At 45.0% G+C, this 17,559-nt stretch overlaps 1 protein-coding gene across 1 annotated transcript in view; it reads left to right on the top strand.

The window, feature by feature from the left end:
- LOC142204433 (A.superbus venom factor 1-like) overlaps positions 1-17,559 on the top strand; it is an 83,239-nt gene that overhangs the window by 53,167 nt on the left and 12,513 nt on the right. Inside the window, exons 14-23 of the mRNA XM_075275745.1 lie at positions 631-792; positions 896-1,025; positions 1,551-1,625; positions 2,331-2,525; positions 7,132-7,246; positions 11,381-11,466; positions 13,489-13,628; positions 14,074-14,286; positions 15,351-15,426; positions 15,955-16,006. Coding sequence (XP_075131846.1) covers positions 631-792; positions 896-1,025; positions 1,551-1,625; positions 2,331-2,525; positions 7,132-7,246; positions 11,381-11,466; positions 13,489-13,628; positions 14,074-14,286; positions 15,351-15,426; positions 15,955-16,006 — 1,244 coding nt within the window. The remainder of the gene's footprint in view (positions 1-630; positions 793-895; positions 1,026-1,550; positions 1,626-2,330; positions 2,526-7,131; positions 7,247-11,380; positions 11,467-13,488; positions 13,629-14,073; positions 14,287-15,350; positions 15,427-15,954; positions 16,007-17,559) is intronic.

Below are 17,559 nucleotides of genomic sequence, written 5' to 3'. Positions count from 1 at the left end.
CATCTATAAATATTGCAGGCAAATGGCAGAGATAGCAACACAAAATATACAGAATTACCCCATAATAAGAAACAGATATGTAATAGAACATCAGACAGAAATATATAGCAGGGAACAGAGAAGGCGCAAAGTATTAGACATAGAGTGAGCCGAAACATTGCGGTACAAAGTATAGTACAGTAAGTTCCCACACAAATCTAAACATAATACAATACACTATTCTATTCTATATATATATATATATATATATATATATATATATAGATATACTATAATATTGTATATCTCACGCTGAAAGTCCTATAAAAACATCTAGTGAAGTAGAGCAACCCCCAATATCATCCACCAATGTGCAAATAAAATACTATATGGATACTATATGTATCCATATCAATGGTTATACCAAATCCTGCCATCTACCTACCCTTGTATTAATCTACTACCCCCACATGTAGGGGGAACAACTATACTGGGCTATAAATGAGACACAATACATAAAATATAAGTGACATGTCAGTGAATCCCATATATCAGCTCCTCTACAAACTGCCCATAGATTGTATGTTACACTGTTACCGCCTGTGCTATATGGAGAATGTCCGCTAACATACCCATGTTATACCCTGACAGCTGTCGGTGACTGGTAGCAGAGACAGAGACTACAAAGTCCAAAGCCCTAGTTCTTCCATGAGACTGAAACTACAAGCAGATCACATGGCCAATGTGGGACTGGTGGTCGTAGACAAAGGGGTCTATGGGCTGAACAGCAAATATAAGATCTCCCAAAAGAAGGTGAGACATTTGTTATACTCCATATTAAAAATCATAGGTTAAAGTGTGGCAAGGCATCTATTTACGAGGGTCCGACTCATCCGTGTCTGTCTTACCTGTCTAGTTGTTGGAGTTCTTGGAGACATCAGACCATGGCTGCTCCCCGGGAAGTGGTGCCGATAGTATGGGGGTGTTTTATGATGCCGGCTTGGCCCTACAGTCAAGTATCCCAAAAACAACCCCGCAGAGATCAGGTAAGAGATCTCCTATCATTTCACTGAGAACATATTTTACTAAATAATAAGATTTTCCCTCTGTAGAGAGGCAGAGCAGAGTCATGTTCCCTGTGAGATGAGGAGGTACAGATGTGTTCACACTTAAAGGGATTCTATCCTTTAGACAACTTCTATGCCTGAATTGCGTTTACAAAGGCTATTCAGGTGTGGCCTCCAATTCTGCCAAAGACCCCCCTGTTTTTAGTAAAAATGGTTACATACTATATGTAAATGAGGCTCACCAAGCATCGGGGGCGGGCGTTCCCCAGGGCCATTGAGCAACCTTCGCGTCATACCTCAAACATTGGGTGCTGAGCTGCAGTACTAGAGCCCAGACATAATACAGGGGCTGGCGCCATGCTGTTTATAGTACTGGCCGCCATTGAGCAGATATTTATGGTATATCCTAAGGATAGGCTATAACAAATCCCGGCCAGCTCCTTTAAGTGTGGACACTTAAAAATAAAAAAATCATCTTTTGTATCATTTTTTTCCCCCCAATAGATATACAATGTTATGCTGGTACCACTAGGAGGCGCCGCTCCACTTCACAACTGATTGAAGAGGAAACTTTATATGGTGAGATGAAGGGCGGCGAGAAATAAATATTGTTTTCATTATTATTCTTATTTACCTGGAATTTCTCACTTTGCTTGGACCTTCATTTTTTTTTAGATTTTTTGTAGATTGTGAGCCCCACATATAGCCCATAATGTACATTTTTCCCTATCAGTATGTCTTTTGGGAATATGGGATGGAAATCCATGCAAACACGGGGAGAACATACAAACTCCTTGCAGATGTTTTTTTGCCCTTGGTGGGATTTGAACACCAGGACTCCAGTGCTGCAAGGCTGCAGTGCTAACCACCGAGCCACCGTGTGGCCCCCTGCTTCAACTTTTATTAACAGATATTCAACTTTGCTATACTTGGTGTACCTTCAAATCTATCTATCTATCTATCTATCTATCTATCTATCTATCTATCTATCTATCTCCATAAATGATTAGTACACCTGGCATGCTATGGAGAGGGGAAGGGGGAGGAGGAGGATGCTGGAAAAGATATTCAGATAAATTCTGCTACTCTGCGAAAGAAGGAGTAATTCCAACACTACTGTTTCAAGATAAGACTCTACCAGTGCACCATATGAGGCAATACTTCAATCACATCTAGTTCACATATACTGTATATCTATGGAGAGGATGGGGGGAGGAGGCTGTTCATTGAATTTTATACTGAGATTAGAGTTATTATAGCTATCACTGAAACCCTGTATTTTAGGCTCCAAGTACAAGGCCCCAGTGAGGAGATGCTGCGCTGATGGCATGTACCCATCCAGTCTCAGCTGTGAGAGACGAGCGGAAGCTATCACGGAAGGCAAAGAATGTGTGGACGCTTTCCTGGACTGCTGCAAATACATCGAGCAGAAGAGAAAAGAGGAAATAAATGGAACAGAACAAGATGAAGGCAGCAGACGTGAGAAGTGGGGAATCGGGGGTGGTGGGGGGGTCAAGAAAATACACTGAAGAATGTAGGCTTCTTATTATCAAATATTTTATTGAAAGGTTTTGTCCAGGCTTGATAATTGATGGCCTATCCTATAGCTGATCCTCAGAGATCCCTGATGTCAGACTCCCATAGTTTGTAAAATGATGGTCTATCCTAGGTATAGGTTATCAATTAAACAGAACCTTTCACTACTTCTACAAAGTAAGGGGGGTATCGTCACTCCTTGGGGAGAGACCACCATATATATGTTAAAGGGAGCAGCCTTTATTGGGCTATTTTCTCTGAGATTCTGTCTTCCTAATTACATCAGGGAAGACAGGCTTGCACATTCCAGTGAGCGCCCTCTATTGGTTTGCAACACTGAGGCACCTGACTTCCTAATTACATCATGGAAGACAGATTTGCATATTCTTCCCATACTTCTACAAACTCCACTTCTTGGCATTTATTAATAGTTTCTTCTCCACAGTTGGAATTTTTTCTCTAACCCCCACCAATCAGGAGAAATCCGAGCAGTTAGTTTTGGTTCCCGACATGTTGGTCAGGCATTGGGCAGTATCAGGCAGAAAACAGACAAGGGGGCGTGATTCAAAGCTCCAATCAGAAAAAATACAAAAATATCATATCATAAAAAATGTACAGTATATACAGTATAAACATGGAAGGCGGACAGGCTGGTGTGAACCTAAATTTGGAAACAAGCATGTCAGCGCTCAGAATCACACCCCTTGCCTGACACCACCAACCTGACAGCACAGAGTCTGAACTGCATAGCAGGCACCAAAACTAACAGCACTTATTATTCAGGAATGGTGGAGGCTAGAAAAAAAATTCCAATTGTGGTAGAATCAGTGGAGCCAAAAACTTTCCCACATGGTTTGCTACACGTTTACTATGTTTTAAATATCTTTCACCTTCCCCAACAAGGGAACATAGATCAAGATGTAAAATCACGCACCAAAACTGCACCTGTATTCAGACATTAAATCCTGGAGAAAAGTAAGCCAAGTAGAAGGTGGTAAAAACTTAGACTAGAGAGTGTAAAGACCCAGTAAATGTCTCCTCCGTTGTCAGATACTATGAGAGATTTGGCACGTTAAAGGGATCCTATCACTAAAACTGAATTTTTTTTCTGCCTACCACGTAGGAATAGCCTTAAGAAAGTCTATTCTTCTCCTACCTTTAGATGTCTTCTCCGCGCCGCCGTTCGGTAGATAATCCGGTTTTTGTCAGTATGCAAATGAGTTCTTTCACAGCACTGGGGGCGGGCCCCAGCACTCAAACAGCACTGAGGGTGTCCACAATGCTGCGAGAGAAATCTCCAGTGCCGTCTCCATCTTCTTCAGGAACGGGTCTCCTTTGCGTCTTCCGGCGGTGGCTTCAAACTTCTAGTCCTAGGGCAAAGCCATCTGCGCATGCCCACAGGCCACAATAAAATGGCCGCTTATACAGTATTGTTAGTGGCCATTTTCTTGTGGCCGGCAGGGACGCGCAGTTGGCTGCCTGAGGCCGAGTAGTTTGAAGCCACCGCCGGAAGAAGACGCAAAGAAGACCCATTCCTGAAGAAGATAGAGGCAGCGCTGGAGAGTTCTCTCGCAGCATTGAGGACGCCCCCAGTGCTGTTTGAGCGCTGAGGACCACCCCCGTTGCTGCGAGAGAACTCATTTACATACCGATGAAAACTGGATTATCTACCGAACGGCGGCGCGGAGAAGACATCTAAAGGTAGGAGAAGAATAGACTTTCTTAAGGCTATTCCTACGTGGTAGGCAGAAAAAAAATTCAGTTTTAATGATAGGATCCCTTTAAGATGGTCTCATCTAAATTTGCACTTTATAAATCTGTCTCGATGTGTTATTATACTTTTTTACTTTTCTACAATGTTTTTTTTTACCATTTTCTTACATTTGGCTGACTAATATATGGTAAAAAAAATGGCAAATGTATTGTCAATAATGTTTCTTCTTCTTCTATTTTTTCCAGAACCACAATCTGAAGTCCGCGCTGCTCGGAGGCGCAGAAGTGAGTAATGGGATCTGTGAAATACACAGTAGAAAGTTATATATTACATTATAAGCTATAAGAGATTCTACTTAGAGATAAACAAGTCTCCTGGAATGGGTTTAGGGTCAGATTCACCCAAACTGGGCATCAGATTTGATCAAATAAATTCGGCCCAAATCTAAAAAGTTCCAATTGCCCTGAAAAGTCATGTCTTTACTTCCAATGGCCAACAGTGAGTCTTAAGTTTAGATCATGTGGTTTAGGTTATTCTGGGTCACTGAAAGTAAAGAAATGACAACCAGTGACGGGATCTCGGCTTCAAGTTGTTCTTGACTGGTTTCTTGCCATCATCGACCTACTTTTGAAAGCAGGTCAATGACCACGAGTAACCCGGACCACATCAAATCAGACCACGATGGATGTAAGATGGAAGCTTAGATCACGTGGTTCCGGTTGCTCACGAATAACCCAGACCCCCAGGGAACTAAACCAACAGCTGAGATATAGGTTTAGAGATTACGCTCAGTCATTGCAAGTAGGTCAATAACTGAGAATTACAAGGTGGCCGGCTATTTAAGTAGCAGCTTACAAGTCAAATAGCCGGCCGCCAATCTGAGCAAGCAACTCGTCTGAAGAAAATCCAAAACTTTTGGGCTGAATCAATTCATTATTGACCTTCCAGTTTATAGCAATGTATTATTATTTTACTTTGATCTTTTTGTATTTTTTCTATATTTTTTTGTTTGTTCTCCAGTTCAGGTTTTTCCATTTGTTGCAGTCACACTCCAGTTATTAAATGAATGACCCCTGGGGGTCCTGTCTGTCGGGCTCCTACAGCTCTTCAGTTGATGACCTAACCAAAGGATAGGTCATCAGTAGAGATGAGCAAATAGTATTCGATCGAAGGCTAAGATATTCGATTCCAATCGAATACCACGTGGTAAACGCAGTAAAAATTTGTATCCCCTCCCACCTTCCCTGGCGCTTTTTTTGCACTAATAACTGTGCAGGGGAGGTGGGACAGCAAGGAAGACGGAGGCATAAAAAAAAATAGGAAAAAGTCATTGGCTGGATAAATCGGGTGACCTCCAATTTATAAGAATAGTGGCAGCCATGTTCGTGTTAGACAGGGAGAGACATTGTGCTGAGGGCTAGAGAGGTGTCCCATATGGGTGTGAAGCAAGGTGTATACTTTCCATCCGGTATATACCGTACTTCACATACGCTCAATATATATACTTGGAAAAAATACGCTTGTATACATCTTGAAATGCATAAGGCTAGCACAATGGGAGGTGGACGAGGACGAGGGCGTGGAAATGCAGCTGGGGGCCCAGGCCAAGGTCAAGCTACTGCGGATCCAATGCCTAGTTGGTGAGGGGCAGCCAGCAGTGCGCTCATCCACAACGTCAAACAGGGTGCAGGGTACAACGCTGATAAGGCCGGAGCACCAGGAACAGGTGTTACAATGGCTAGCGGATATTGCTTCCAGCGGCATTTCCACCAGCCAGTCAGCCACTACCTCCAGTCGTGTTCTTATCCAACAGTCGGCCTCTCTTGGCGATTTAGTGGTTGTGGACCCGCAACCCTCATGTCCCATCCTCAATTATAATGACGAGACACAGTTCCATGTTTCTGTTCCAGCTCACAAGTTCCTCCTCCACCACCACCATCGCCATCACCATTGAAAAACGACATTTCAAACCACCCTATTTAAGGGCCTCTAACTTAATTTGGAAGGGCTCACGTCAAGGGCCAGAAAAGTGAATTTTTGGAGGTCTCGCCACATTACACATACATAAACAATGACAGGTCAGGTGGGGGCTTTTGGATTTCCCATTGCCTATTCCATCTGTGGTTGTCATGGGCAACATGATTTAAAGGGGTGCATGATCATGTTTCTTTAGCTTTAAATTTGTGTTTCTGTCCATACTAATGTAGAGGAAAGAAGGTTTCCAAGTGTTTTTCCACTTTCCATAGTGAGTGTGGAAAGTGTGTAGTTGTTAGGCTGTGATGGTGGGGTAATCCTGGTACTTGGACTTGTTAGATGCCCCCAGACATGCTTCCCCTGCCGTCCCAGTTGCATTCCAGAGGTGTTGTCATCATTTCCTGGGGTGTCATTGTGGACTTGGTGACTCTCCTTTGGGTTCCCCTGAAACGAGCATTTTTTCCCCATAGACTATAATGGGATTCGATATTCGATCGAATAGTCGAATATTGAGGGGCTACTCGAATCGCATTTCCAATATTGAATATTTCACTACTCGCTCATCTCTAGTCATCAGTCCTTGAAGTCCAGAAAACCCCTTTATATCAAAGGCTCCACATAATGAAACACTGCTAAAAAAGAGCCCAGGGATCCAGGGGTTCCATTGGAAATAAAAACATTTCCCGGGGCCCTCTATACTGAATGTGATGGATCTGTTTGTTGGACATTTTTTCTTGTACAGCACTCGGACAGAAAAATTGCCAGTGTGAAAAGTCCCTTAGTTGGAGGTGAAGAACTTCTTTAAGTATAACAATTTCTCTATAATATCCACCTATAGATACGCCATTCTTTCTTCTGCAGGTGAGGATGAAGATGATGAATATCTCCCAGATGCCTATATTGTTTCAAGATCAGATTTACCAGAGTCCTGGTTCTGGAAAGTAGAACAAATGAGAGAACGACCAGATAATAAGGGGTAATTCTTACAATTCATGGTGATATATTACTAGTTATATGATATATTAGATACATTCACAGGTTATGTAGCATTAACTACTGTGCTGGGGATGAAGGACTCTCTTCTACTCCTATATGGGATCCTGGAGACATTATATGATCATTTCTTAACCCAATTGGATACAAAGAGCGTCTACCACCACCAAATCACTTGTATGCTTCTGTAGGTCAAGTTATTGGTGCACAGAACATATCTATCTTGTGTCAAAGTGCAGTCTTGCTGCTGAGAAATTCAACTTTTTATTCATATTCAAATGACTCCTTTGGTGCATTTAGGATGGGGTCACATCTACTGGCCCATCCAGTGCCATGGTCGTTTTGATAATAAGGCCAACAGTGCACTTGCACCGGGGTCTATTGTATAATGTCCCATAGTGGCCTCTTCATACTGAAAAATGTCCCACAGTGGCCCCCTCCATACAGTATAATATCCCACAGTGGCCCCTCCACATAGTATAATATCCCACAGCGGCCTCCACACAGTATGCCCACCCACAACAGGCCCCTCCACACGGTATAATGTCCCAGAGTGTCCTCCATACTGTTTAATGTCTCATACTGGTCTCCATACAGTATAATATCCCACAGTGGCCCCTCCATACAGTATACTGACCCACAACAGGCCCCTCGACACGGTATAATGTTCCACAGAGACCTTCATACAGTATAATGTCCCACAGTGCCCTCCATACTGTACAATGTTTCATAATGGCCTCCATACAGTATAATCTTCTACAGTGGCCTCTTCAGACAGTATAATGCCCCACAGTGGCCCCTCCATGCATTATACATACCTCCCAACCGTCCCGATTTCCGCGGGACATTGCCGATTTCGGTGACATGTCCCATGGTCCCGGTTGGAGGGAGGTATGTCCCAATTTCAACTCAGATCTGCGTCTGGAGAACGCAGATCTGAGTTGAATACATACACGACTAAAGCAAGGAGCACTCCGGCTAGTGGCTGTGTAGGCACGATGTGATGAGGTCACATGACACCAACAACTGTGTTAGCGAGACTGCGGAGAGAGCGGCGGGGGAGCGAGGAATAGGTGAGTTTAAGTGTTTTTTTGTGTGTAGACATTGAGGTGGAACATGAAACTGGGGGCAGATGAAGGAAGGGATGGCATGACACGGGGGCAGAGATGGGGGGACATGAATCTGGGGGAAGAGATGGGGGGACATGAATCTGGGGGCAGAGATGGAGGGGACATGAATCTGGGGGCAGAGATGAAGGGGACATGAATCTGGGGGCAGAGATGGAGGGGACATGAATCTGGGGGCAGAGATGGGGGGACATGATTCTGGGGGCAGAGATCTGGGGGCAGAGATGGGGGGACATGATTCTGGGGGAAGAGATGGAGGGGACATGAATCTGGGGGCAGAGATGGGGGGACATGACTCTGGGGGCAGAGATGGGGGACATGAATCTGGGGGCAGAGATGGGGGGACATGAATCTGGGGGAAGAGATGGGGGGACATGAATCTTGGGGCAGAGATGGGGGGACATGATTCTGGGGGCAGAGATGGGGGACATGAATCTGGGGGCAGAGATGGGGGGACATGAATCTGGGGGCAGAGATGGGGGGACATGATTCTGGGGGCAGAGATGGGGGGACATGATTCTGGGGGCAGAGATGGGGGGACATGAATCTTGGGGCAGAGATGGTGGGACATGATTCTGGGGGCAGAGATGGGGGGACATGAATCTTGGGGCAGAGATGGTGGGACATGATTCTGGGGGCAGAGATGGGGGGACATGATTCTGGGGGCAGAGATGGGGGGGACATGATTCTGGGGGCAGAGATGGGGGGACATGATTCTGGGGGCAGAGATGGGGGGACATGAATCTTGGGGCAGAGATGGTGGGACATGATTCTGGGGGCAGAGATGGGTGACATGAAACTGGGGACAGAGATGCAGGGGGGGGGCATTAAACTGGGGGCAGATGAAGGGTGTATATGAAACTGGGGGAGAGATAGAGGGGGGGCATATAATTTATGGGTGACTGTAGAAGGATTATACTGTGTGCAGGCACACGAAAAATGAATGAGAATGGGCAAAGTCAACATAAAAGTGGGTGGATCTAAATTTGCCGCGGCGCACTACGTGCCCTGCACATTTTGTCCCTCTTTCAGTTCTTCAAAAGTTGGGAGGTATGCATTGTAGTGTCCCATAATGGCCTCAACATACAGTATAATGTCCCATAGTGACATCTTCATAATATATAATTTTCCACAGTGGACAAATTTCCTTAGAATTGTCCATCAAGTACTGTAAGTGCCAGGGCCCTACTTACAGATCCGTACTCCTTCCCATGGCTGCCTCTGCCTCTGCCTCTCCTTTCAGCCTCTAAGGCTCATGTGCCATGCTGGAAGAGGATGCATGAGGCCCCCTGCAGTACTGAAGGGGGAGTGCAGGCAACTGTGGGCTGGAGGAGGTTTGGTATGTAAATTGGGTCTATCAAGCAGGTAATAGCCTATCAAAAAAAGCAGCAGGGGTCCCACCAGACCCCCTACAGTCCTGGGACCCATCTTCAAACATACACTACATATAAAAATACAAATATGCACTACATATATAAACATACTACACAGTGGCGTAACTAGGAATGGCGGGGCCCCGTGGCGAACTTTTGACATGGGGCCCCCCCGACACCAAAGATCTCGACCGAGTCCCTCCTACGCATTCCTGCGCGCTCTATTATGTCCCATAGTGGCCCCTGCACACAGTATTATGTCCCTTAGTGCTCCCTGCACACAGTATTATCCCCCATAGTGGCCCCTGCACACAGTATTATGTCCCTTAGTGGCCCCTGCACACAGTATTATGTCCCATAGTGGCCCCTGCACACAGTATTATGTCCCTTAGTGCTCCCTGCACACAGTATTATGTCCCTTAGTGCTCCCTGCACACAGTATTATGTCCCATAGTGGCCCCTGCACACAGTATTATGTCCCATAGTGGCCCCTGCACACAGTATTATGTCCCTTAGTGCTCCCTGCACACAGTATTATGTCCCTTAGTGGCCCCTGCACACAGTATTATACCCAATAGTGGCCCCTGCACACAGTAATATACCCAATAGTGGCCCCTGCACACAGTATTATACCCAATAGTGGCCCCTGCACACAGTATTATACCCAATAGTGGCCCCTGCACACAGTATTTTGTCCCTTAGTGGCCCCTACAGGACTAAATACTGTCACCGCTGACCGCTATACCAGGACAAATTGTGGATAAAAAAAAATCTGGCCCTGTGCATTACAATTTAGTAACTCCATGTGCCTCATATTAATAACAGTTAACCCTATCATGTTCCTCACATTAAGCCTTGTGTACCTCACATAAGAGTTACTGATATGTGAGAGACATGGAGGTAATAATAAAGTATCTTCATTACTATTACCCCCATATGTCTCACATATCAGTAACTCTTATGGTGAGGCAAACAGGGGTTAATGTGAGGGAGATGATGGGGTTAACTGCTATTACTATGAGGCACATGGAGTTACTAAAACACAAGTAATCCCCCAAATGCCTGATAGTAATAAGTAACCCCAGTACGTACCTGTGTAGCTTCAGTTTCATTTTCCTGGAGCAGCTTCTTCCTCTTCTCTTCTGTGCTGGACGGCAGGGATAAGCCCCGCCTCCTCCTCTCATTGGTGGGCAGAGGACAGCAGAGAAAGGGAGGGGGGAGAGAGGGGGGGAACGTCCTGCAGCGCTGACAGGAGCCAGAGCTGCAGCTCCTGTGTCTCAGCCGTTGCTGCAGCTTCGGGGCCCCCTGTTGGTGGAAAGTATTCCACCAACAGGGGGCCCCGATCATTATACTCGGGGGTCCGAAAAGACCTCCGAGAATAATGATAGCAGCGGTAGCGGCTGTCACCGGGCCCCTAATGTCCCGGGCCCTGTGGCAGCTGCTACCGCTGCTATGGTGGTAGTTACGCCACTGATACTACACATATAAATATATATTTTAACTGTAAGAACTTCAGATTAACAACGTTTTACTGGGTAACAAATCGACGTAGTACTTAGTGCACATTATATGGTCATTTCTACGTCTTCACCACCGACGAGTTTTTCTTTTCTTCAGAATTTCAACCAAGGAGCTCATCGTCTTCCTGAAGGATTCTTTCACTACTTGGGAGGTTCTGGCCATCAGTCTCTCCCAAAATAAAGGTAAAAAACTGAAGCTAAACTTTCTGTATCTTCTGTTGATGGTCAAGGATATTGGTTTCTCTGTGTAATGCCCATAATATAGTACAAACATACTGGACATGTAGTCACCTAACAGAACTATTATAAGGCAATGCATTGAGAGATTTCAGAAAACTATGTACAACAAGGTTCCTTTAAGAAGTTTTATACACAGCAGTGATTATTACTGTAGATTCAGTGGTGAAATATTAAACCCAAGTCTGACCATAAGCCCTGAATACGACTATGAGCACTGATCAGAATATGGAGCATTGTAATACATGAGAAAGTGACCGGCCAAATGGGACTATATGGTCCTCATAGCTAGTAATAAATCACCTCAATAATGCTCAGGGGTCACTCTGCTAATAAATAGAATGTTAATTACTTTTCCTTTTCCAGTCCAGTTATTTTTATGTAGGTGATTTATAGTTTTGTGCAGTGGCATAACTAGGAATGGTGGGGCCCCGTGTAAAAATTTTGACATGAGGCCCCTCCCCCAAAAACCCTGATCAAATGCCTCCCACCCACTGCTTTCCTGCACATGCATTATTATGCCCCATAGTGGCCCCTGCACACAGTATTATCCCCCATAGTGGCCCCTGCACACAGTATTATCCCCCATAGTGGCCCCTGCACACAGTATTATCCCCCATAGTGGCCCCTGCACACAGTATTATACCCCATAGTGGCCCCTGCACACAGTATTATCCCCCATAGTGTCCCCTGCACACAGTATTATCCCCCATAGTGGCCCCTGCACACAGTATTATGCCCCATAGTGGCCCCTGCACACAGTATTATCCCCCATAGTGGCCCTTCACACAGTATTATGTCCCTTAGTGGCCCCTGCACACAGTATTATGTCCCATACTGGCCCCTGCACACAGTATTATCCCCCATAGTGGCCCCTGCACACAGTATTATGTCCCTTAGTGGCCCCTGCACACAGTATTATACCCCATAGTGGCCCCTGCACACAGTATTATCCCCCATAGTGGCCCCTGCACACAGTATTATGTCCCTTGGTGGCCCCTGCACACAGTATTATGTCCCTTTGTGGCCCCTGAACACAGTATTATGCCCCATAGTGGCCCCTACACACAGTATTATGCCCCATAGTGGCCCCTACACACAGTATTATGCCCCATAGTGGTCCCTGCACACAGTATTATGCCCCATAGTGGCCCCTACACACAGTATTATGCCTCATAGTGGTCCCTGCACACAGTATTATGCCCCATAGTGGCCCCTGCACACAGTATTATGTATTGTAATACATAATACTGTAATAAATTTGCTGCCTGGGGAAGAAGGTGTTACAGCATTGAACGTGCCATTATAACCTCTTCTTCCCCAGGCAGCAGAAAGAGCAGCAGGCAGCTTCCAGCACAATACTGTCTGCTGACAGCCTGCCCTGCACACATGGGTTAAACTGACCAGTCTGCACTCACTCGTCAGAAAGCTTCAGCACTGCACTGCTCACTGCATATGTTGAAACCCCTGACACTATCTTCTTCCTGCACAATGTCTCCGCCCCTCCCCCATTGTCAGGACGCACGCTGAGGCTCTCCCCAGCTCCGAACTCGGCACCTTAGGTGGCCTCGGGCCTCAAAAAGTACATTTATTTTTTATTTCTTTTTTTGGTGTATTAACTAGTGAGGGAGCCCAGGCCCCCTAAGGTGTCGGGCCCTGTGGCAGCTGCTACCACTACTACCGTGGTAGTTACACCACTGGTATTGTATAGGTTACACAGACGAGGCGAGAACATGGCAGTGGCTTTTTTTCATTATTTTCTTTCTTTTCTTTTTTTTAACTCATTGTGTTATAACAGACCTTTGGGGCCTTTATGATTTTCTTTTTTTTTTTTTTTTTATTTCCCCTACAGTGGGGTTCATGTCATAGTAACATAAAGAATAGCGCCTCCTAGCATATACCATGTAACTGACCCGGGTCATTGTTTTTTGGTCATGCTAATATTTAAGGCTTTCTGTCTTGTACTAGGTCTTTGTATAGCCAAGCCTTATGAGATCCAGGTAATGAAGGACTTCTTTATTGACCTGAAGCTGCCATATTCGGCGATGAGAAATGAGCAGGGGGAGATTCGAGCCGTACTCTACAACTATGGCTCTGAGAAGATCAAGGTAAGGAAGGAGATCGGAGGGTTCTACAGCCATGTGGGCAAATTTACTAAATCACCCGACTTCAAGCTGGCCATACACATCAGACGTTATAGACCACAGAAGTGGCAGATTATGAATGTTTGGTGAACGATTATTCCTACATAAAACCATTCAGTCCATCCCATACGACCAACCATCAACTGACTCTTGGACTTATTTGGCCGTCTGTCGGCTGTAATTGTTTGTGTATGGGCCGGCCGGCCGGATCTCTGGGAGATTTGTGTATTCTGTGTTTTTTTAAATATGTTCTGGCCAGAAATCCTGTGAGTTGGGGGAAGGGGTGCATGGTGGCTCAGTGGTTAGCACTGCAGGGCTGGAGTCCTGGGTTCGAATCCTGCCAGGAACAACATCTGTAAGTCTCTTCTAAAACTTATCTGTACAGTATTTACTTTCTTTAATATCTTAGGTGCGAGTGGAACTGACTCACAATCCCCATTTTTGTAGCCATTCTACGGCCAAGAATAAATTCCGCCAGATTGTAGACATTGAGCCTCAGTCTTCTGTGGCCGTGCCTTTTACTCTTGTCCCATTGATTCTGGGAGATCTCACTGTGGAGGTGAAGGCCGCGATTTTTGGACATTTTTTGTCAGATGGTGTCGTGAAGAAACTGAAGGTCGTGGTAAGTAACTCCGGCCATGTCTATGAAATCTACATCTCGGAGATTGTGGTTATATAATGCAGTTTGGCTACTGGTTCTTATCCGTTTGTAGTAATATACTGTACGTATGCAGTCTTGTATATTTCTATTAATCCAACATTCCCACATCTTTATTATTGGGGTAAGACTGAAGTGCTGCTTTAAGTGGAAGGTACGTATTCACACCACTGTGCCACACATTCCTTGTCCCGGGGGCTCGTGTCACTTTCGGGGGTCAACATGGTCTTTTATTTACTCTTATAGTCTTGAGTTGAAAGGTTATATTATGGAAAGACATATATGTTTCTGAAAGGGCTATAGATGATCGAACTTCTTTGCAATGAGCTAGGTCATGATGAATTTTCAAAATTTTGGGGGTTTGCCACCCACAAGCATAAGTGTGTAATTATATATATATATATAATTCAAACTTCAAACCATAGGTGCAGGGACTTAATAAACCGTCATACTCCCCTTTCTTCATCTCTTCTGGGCTCTTTTGTGGCATCTGGTGTTTATTTACAGGTCTCCTCTGGCCTCCCAGAGGAGATCAGTGGTCCAGTGTGACTGGTCTTCTGGGTGACATCGACATGCCCAATCCTAGGACACAATGAACCCCCGGGGGGACCAGGGAGCTGGAATACACCCAGGAACAACCAGTGGTTACAGCCAGGGAGCCCAGGACAGAGAGGGGAGTTAGACAGCTTATTGTTTTTCTGCACCTCCCATGGTCCTTCCCTAGGACCTGGTAGCTCTTACAGATCACATGACCGCTGACAACATGGCGCCTCCCATAGTTGTCTACACAGTGCTCATTGAGTGCTGTATACAGAGTGACCTGAAAGGCAGTAACACTAATTAACCATCCCTGCCTTCTCCAGAGGAGCTCCGTCTGTAGGTATGACTTCGTGCATCTGGAAGAGTATAAGTCCAGGAACTGGTGAAGTGTGGTCACGTCTACATGTAGAACCTAACATCTAAACCAGGAAGGAGCAGTAAAGCTTGAGACCTTTCCATTATTTCTGTTTTCTTTTATGGCTCCTTAGGATGCTCCAGAGATTGAGAAAAGAAAGGAATGCAAAAATTTTGGCCTTTCAGTGACAGTTCAGGAAGAAAAATCAGGTAAGTGTATAGTGAATATAGAAGTGCACATTTTTTATCAAGAGTCAGCAATTGTGGATAACAAAATTGGACTTAGGCATGTCAATGGGCCTATACACACAGAGGAGTTTTTGAGACTTTGAGTCCAGGTTGATTTGAAGAGCCACAAAATTTGGAGCCACTTCTGTATCGGTACCAGAGATATTGATGCAGTTAGTTTCAGTATTGATATCCCTCCAATGGCACAAAGACGGGCCTTACAGTCTTGCTTCATCGATGGGCTGTGAGGACGCCCCGATAGCACTCTTCCATAGTATCAGGGTGGGAGCTCCTCCTAGCCCAGCAATGACGCTGAACTGTAAGGCCCGTCTTTCTGATACTATAGGGATACTGGTGCCAAAACTGAAGACACCGTTATCTCTAGCATCGGAGCAGATACCCTCATAGCTGACTGTGCGCTGAATTCAGCTTCCTAGCAGTATATAATACCGCTGATGTTAGAGGACATAAAAGATTTTCACTAAGTGACTCATGTCGTGTATTTTGCAGTTGGGGCATCAGAAGGGTCTTCTAGAACATCAGCGGTTGAGATTTGTGTAAGGTAAGGAAAAATCTCCTATGGATTTCATCTGACCATAAAACAATTAAAGAAAGCTCTAAAAATATCACATGGCATGAGAAGAATTCAACCTTCTATTAAAGGAAGTAAAACCATGGGAAGAATATGCAAATCTGTCTTCCATGATGTAATTAGGAAGTCAGGTGCCTCAGTGTTGCAAACCAATAGAGGGCGCTCACTGGAATGTGCAAGCCTGTCTTCCCTGATGTAATTGGGAAGACAGAATCTCAGTGATATAGCCCAATAAATTTATTGGGCTATATCACTGAGATTCTGTCTCCCTAATTACATCAGGGAAGACAGGCTTGCACATTCCAGTGAGCGCCCTCTATTGGTTTGCAACACTGAGGCACCTGACTTCCTAATTACATCATGGAAGACAGATTTGCATATTCTTCCCATGGTCCCTTGCAAAGTGGAGTGCTAAAGGCTTAATAAGTCTCCACACACCTATATGGTGGTCTCTCCCGAAGCAGTGACGATATCCCCCTAAGGAAGTAAAACTTCATTATATTCTTTATAAATTTTCTTAAAGGGGTTGTTCAGGCAAAAAATGGACATGTCCTGCATTGTCCTGGGGCATTTATAGAGCATTTATACCATATTGTTATACTCCGGGGTCTCCTATTATTACATTCTGTGGTCTCCTATTATTATACTCTGGGGTCTCCTATTACTATATTCTGGGGTCTCCTATTATTATACTCTGGGGTCTCCTATTACTATATTCTGGGGTCTCCTATTATTAGACTCTGGGTTTGGACCAGGAGAGGTGATACAAGGTGAGTATTTGCCATTTTCCCTCTCCTAGCCGGGGTCTGCAGAGTATAATAGTGTAGTGTGGGTGACGAACCCCCAAAAAGCTTTTTGTTCTGGCAAACTCAAATTTTTTGGAAGTTTTGTGGTTGAATCCAGTTTCTAATGAATAAGTGCACTCATTTCTACTTAAAACATAAGCAAGGTAGATCAAGATTTGGTACAAATTATTCAAAAGATAGTATAACCCCCAAGTATACTTCCAAGGATGTGGTAAAGTGGCTGAAGGACAACAAAGTGCTGATCTCTATCTCCTAGAAAATATCTGGTCAGAGCTGAAAAAACGTATGACAGTAAGGAGGCCTCTAGAAACCCTGTCAGTAGGAATGGGCAATTGTTAGGATTGGGTCCCGCAGGTTGCTATCATAGCACACAGCGCCACTTGTGGGTCAGTCTAACCATCCAGCTTTCACCTTACTGAGCATGCTCAGATGTATTGGAGCTGCTCAGAGGCTAAGTGCCATTTCTCCCCTATTGAGCATGAGCACCGCCCCAATTGGGTGGGGACTTCCCTTTAAATAGTGTGAGCCGACGCCCGCCGGGTGCTCACATTTTGACTAAAATCTCCTCTAAGTCCACGGAATGAATGACAGTAGTTTACAGGGATAGGCTCCAGTACTCAGGCAGGTTTCAGACTAGGCCTCTGTGTGGGGTTCCTCTGCTTCTTCTGGGTGCTGTTAGGTAGGACCTGTAAACCCTGAACTGTTAGATCTACACCA

The sequence above is a fragment of the Leptodactylus fuscus genome, chromosome 5, assembly GCF_031893055.1.
Source record: "Leptodactylus fuscus isolate aLepFus1 chromosome 5, aLepFus1.hap2, whole genome shotgun sequence".
NCBI lineage: Eukaryota > Metazoa > Chordata > Amphibia > Anura > Leptodactylidae > Leptodactylus > Leptodactylus fuscus.
This window is presented reverse-complemented; position numbering and strand designations above follow the sequence as displayed.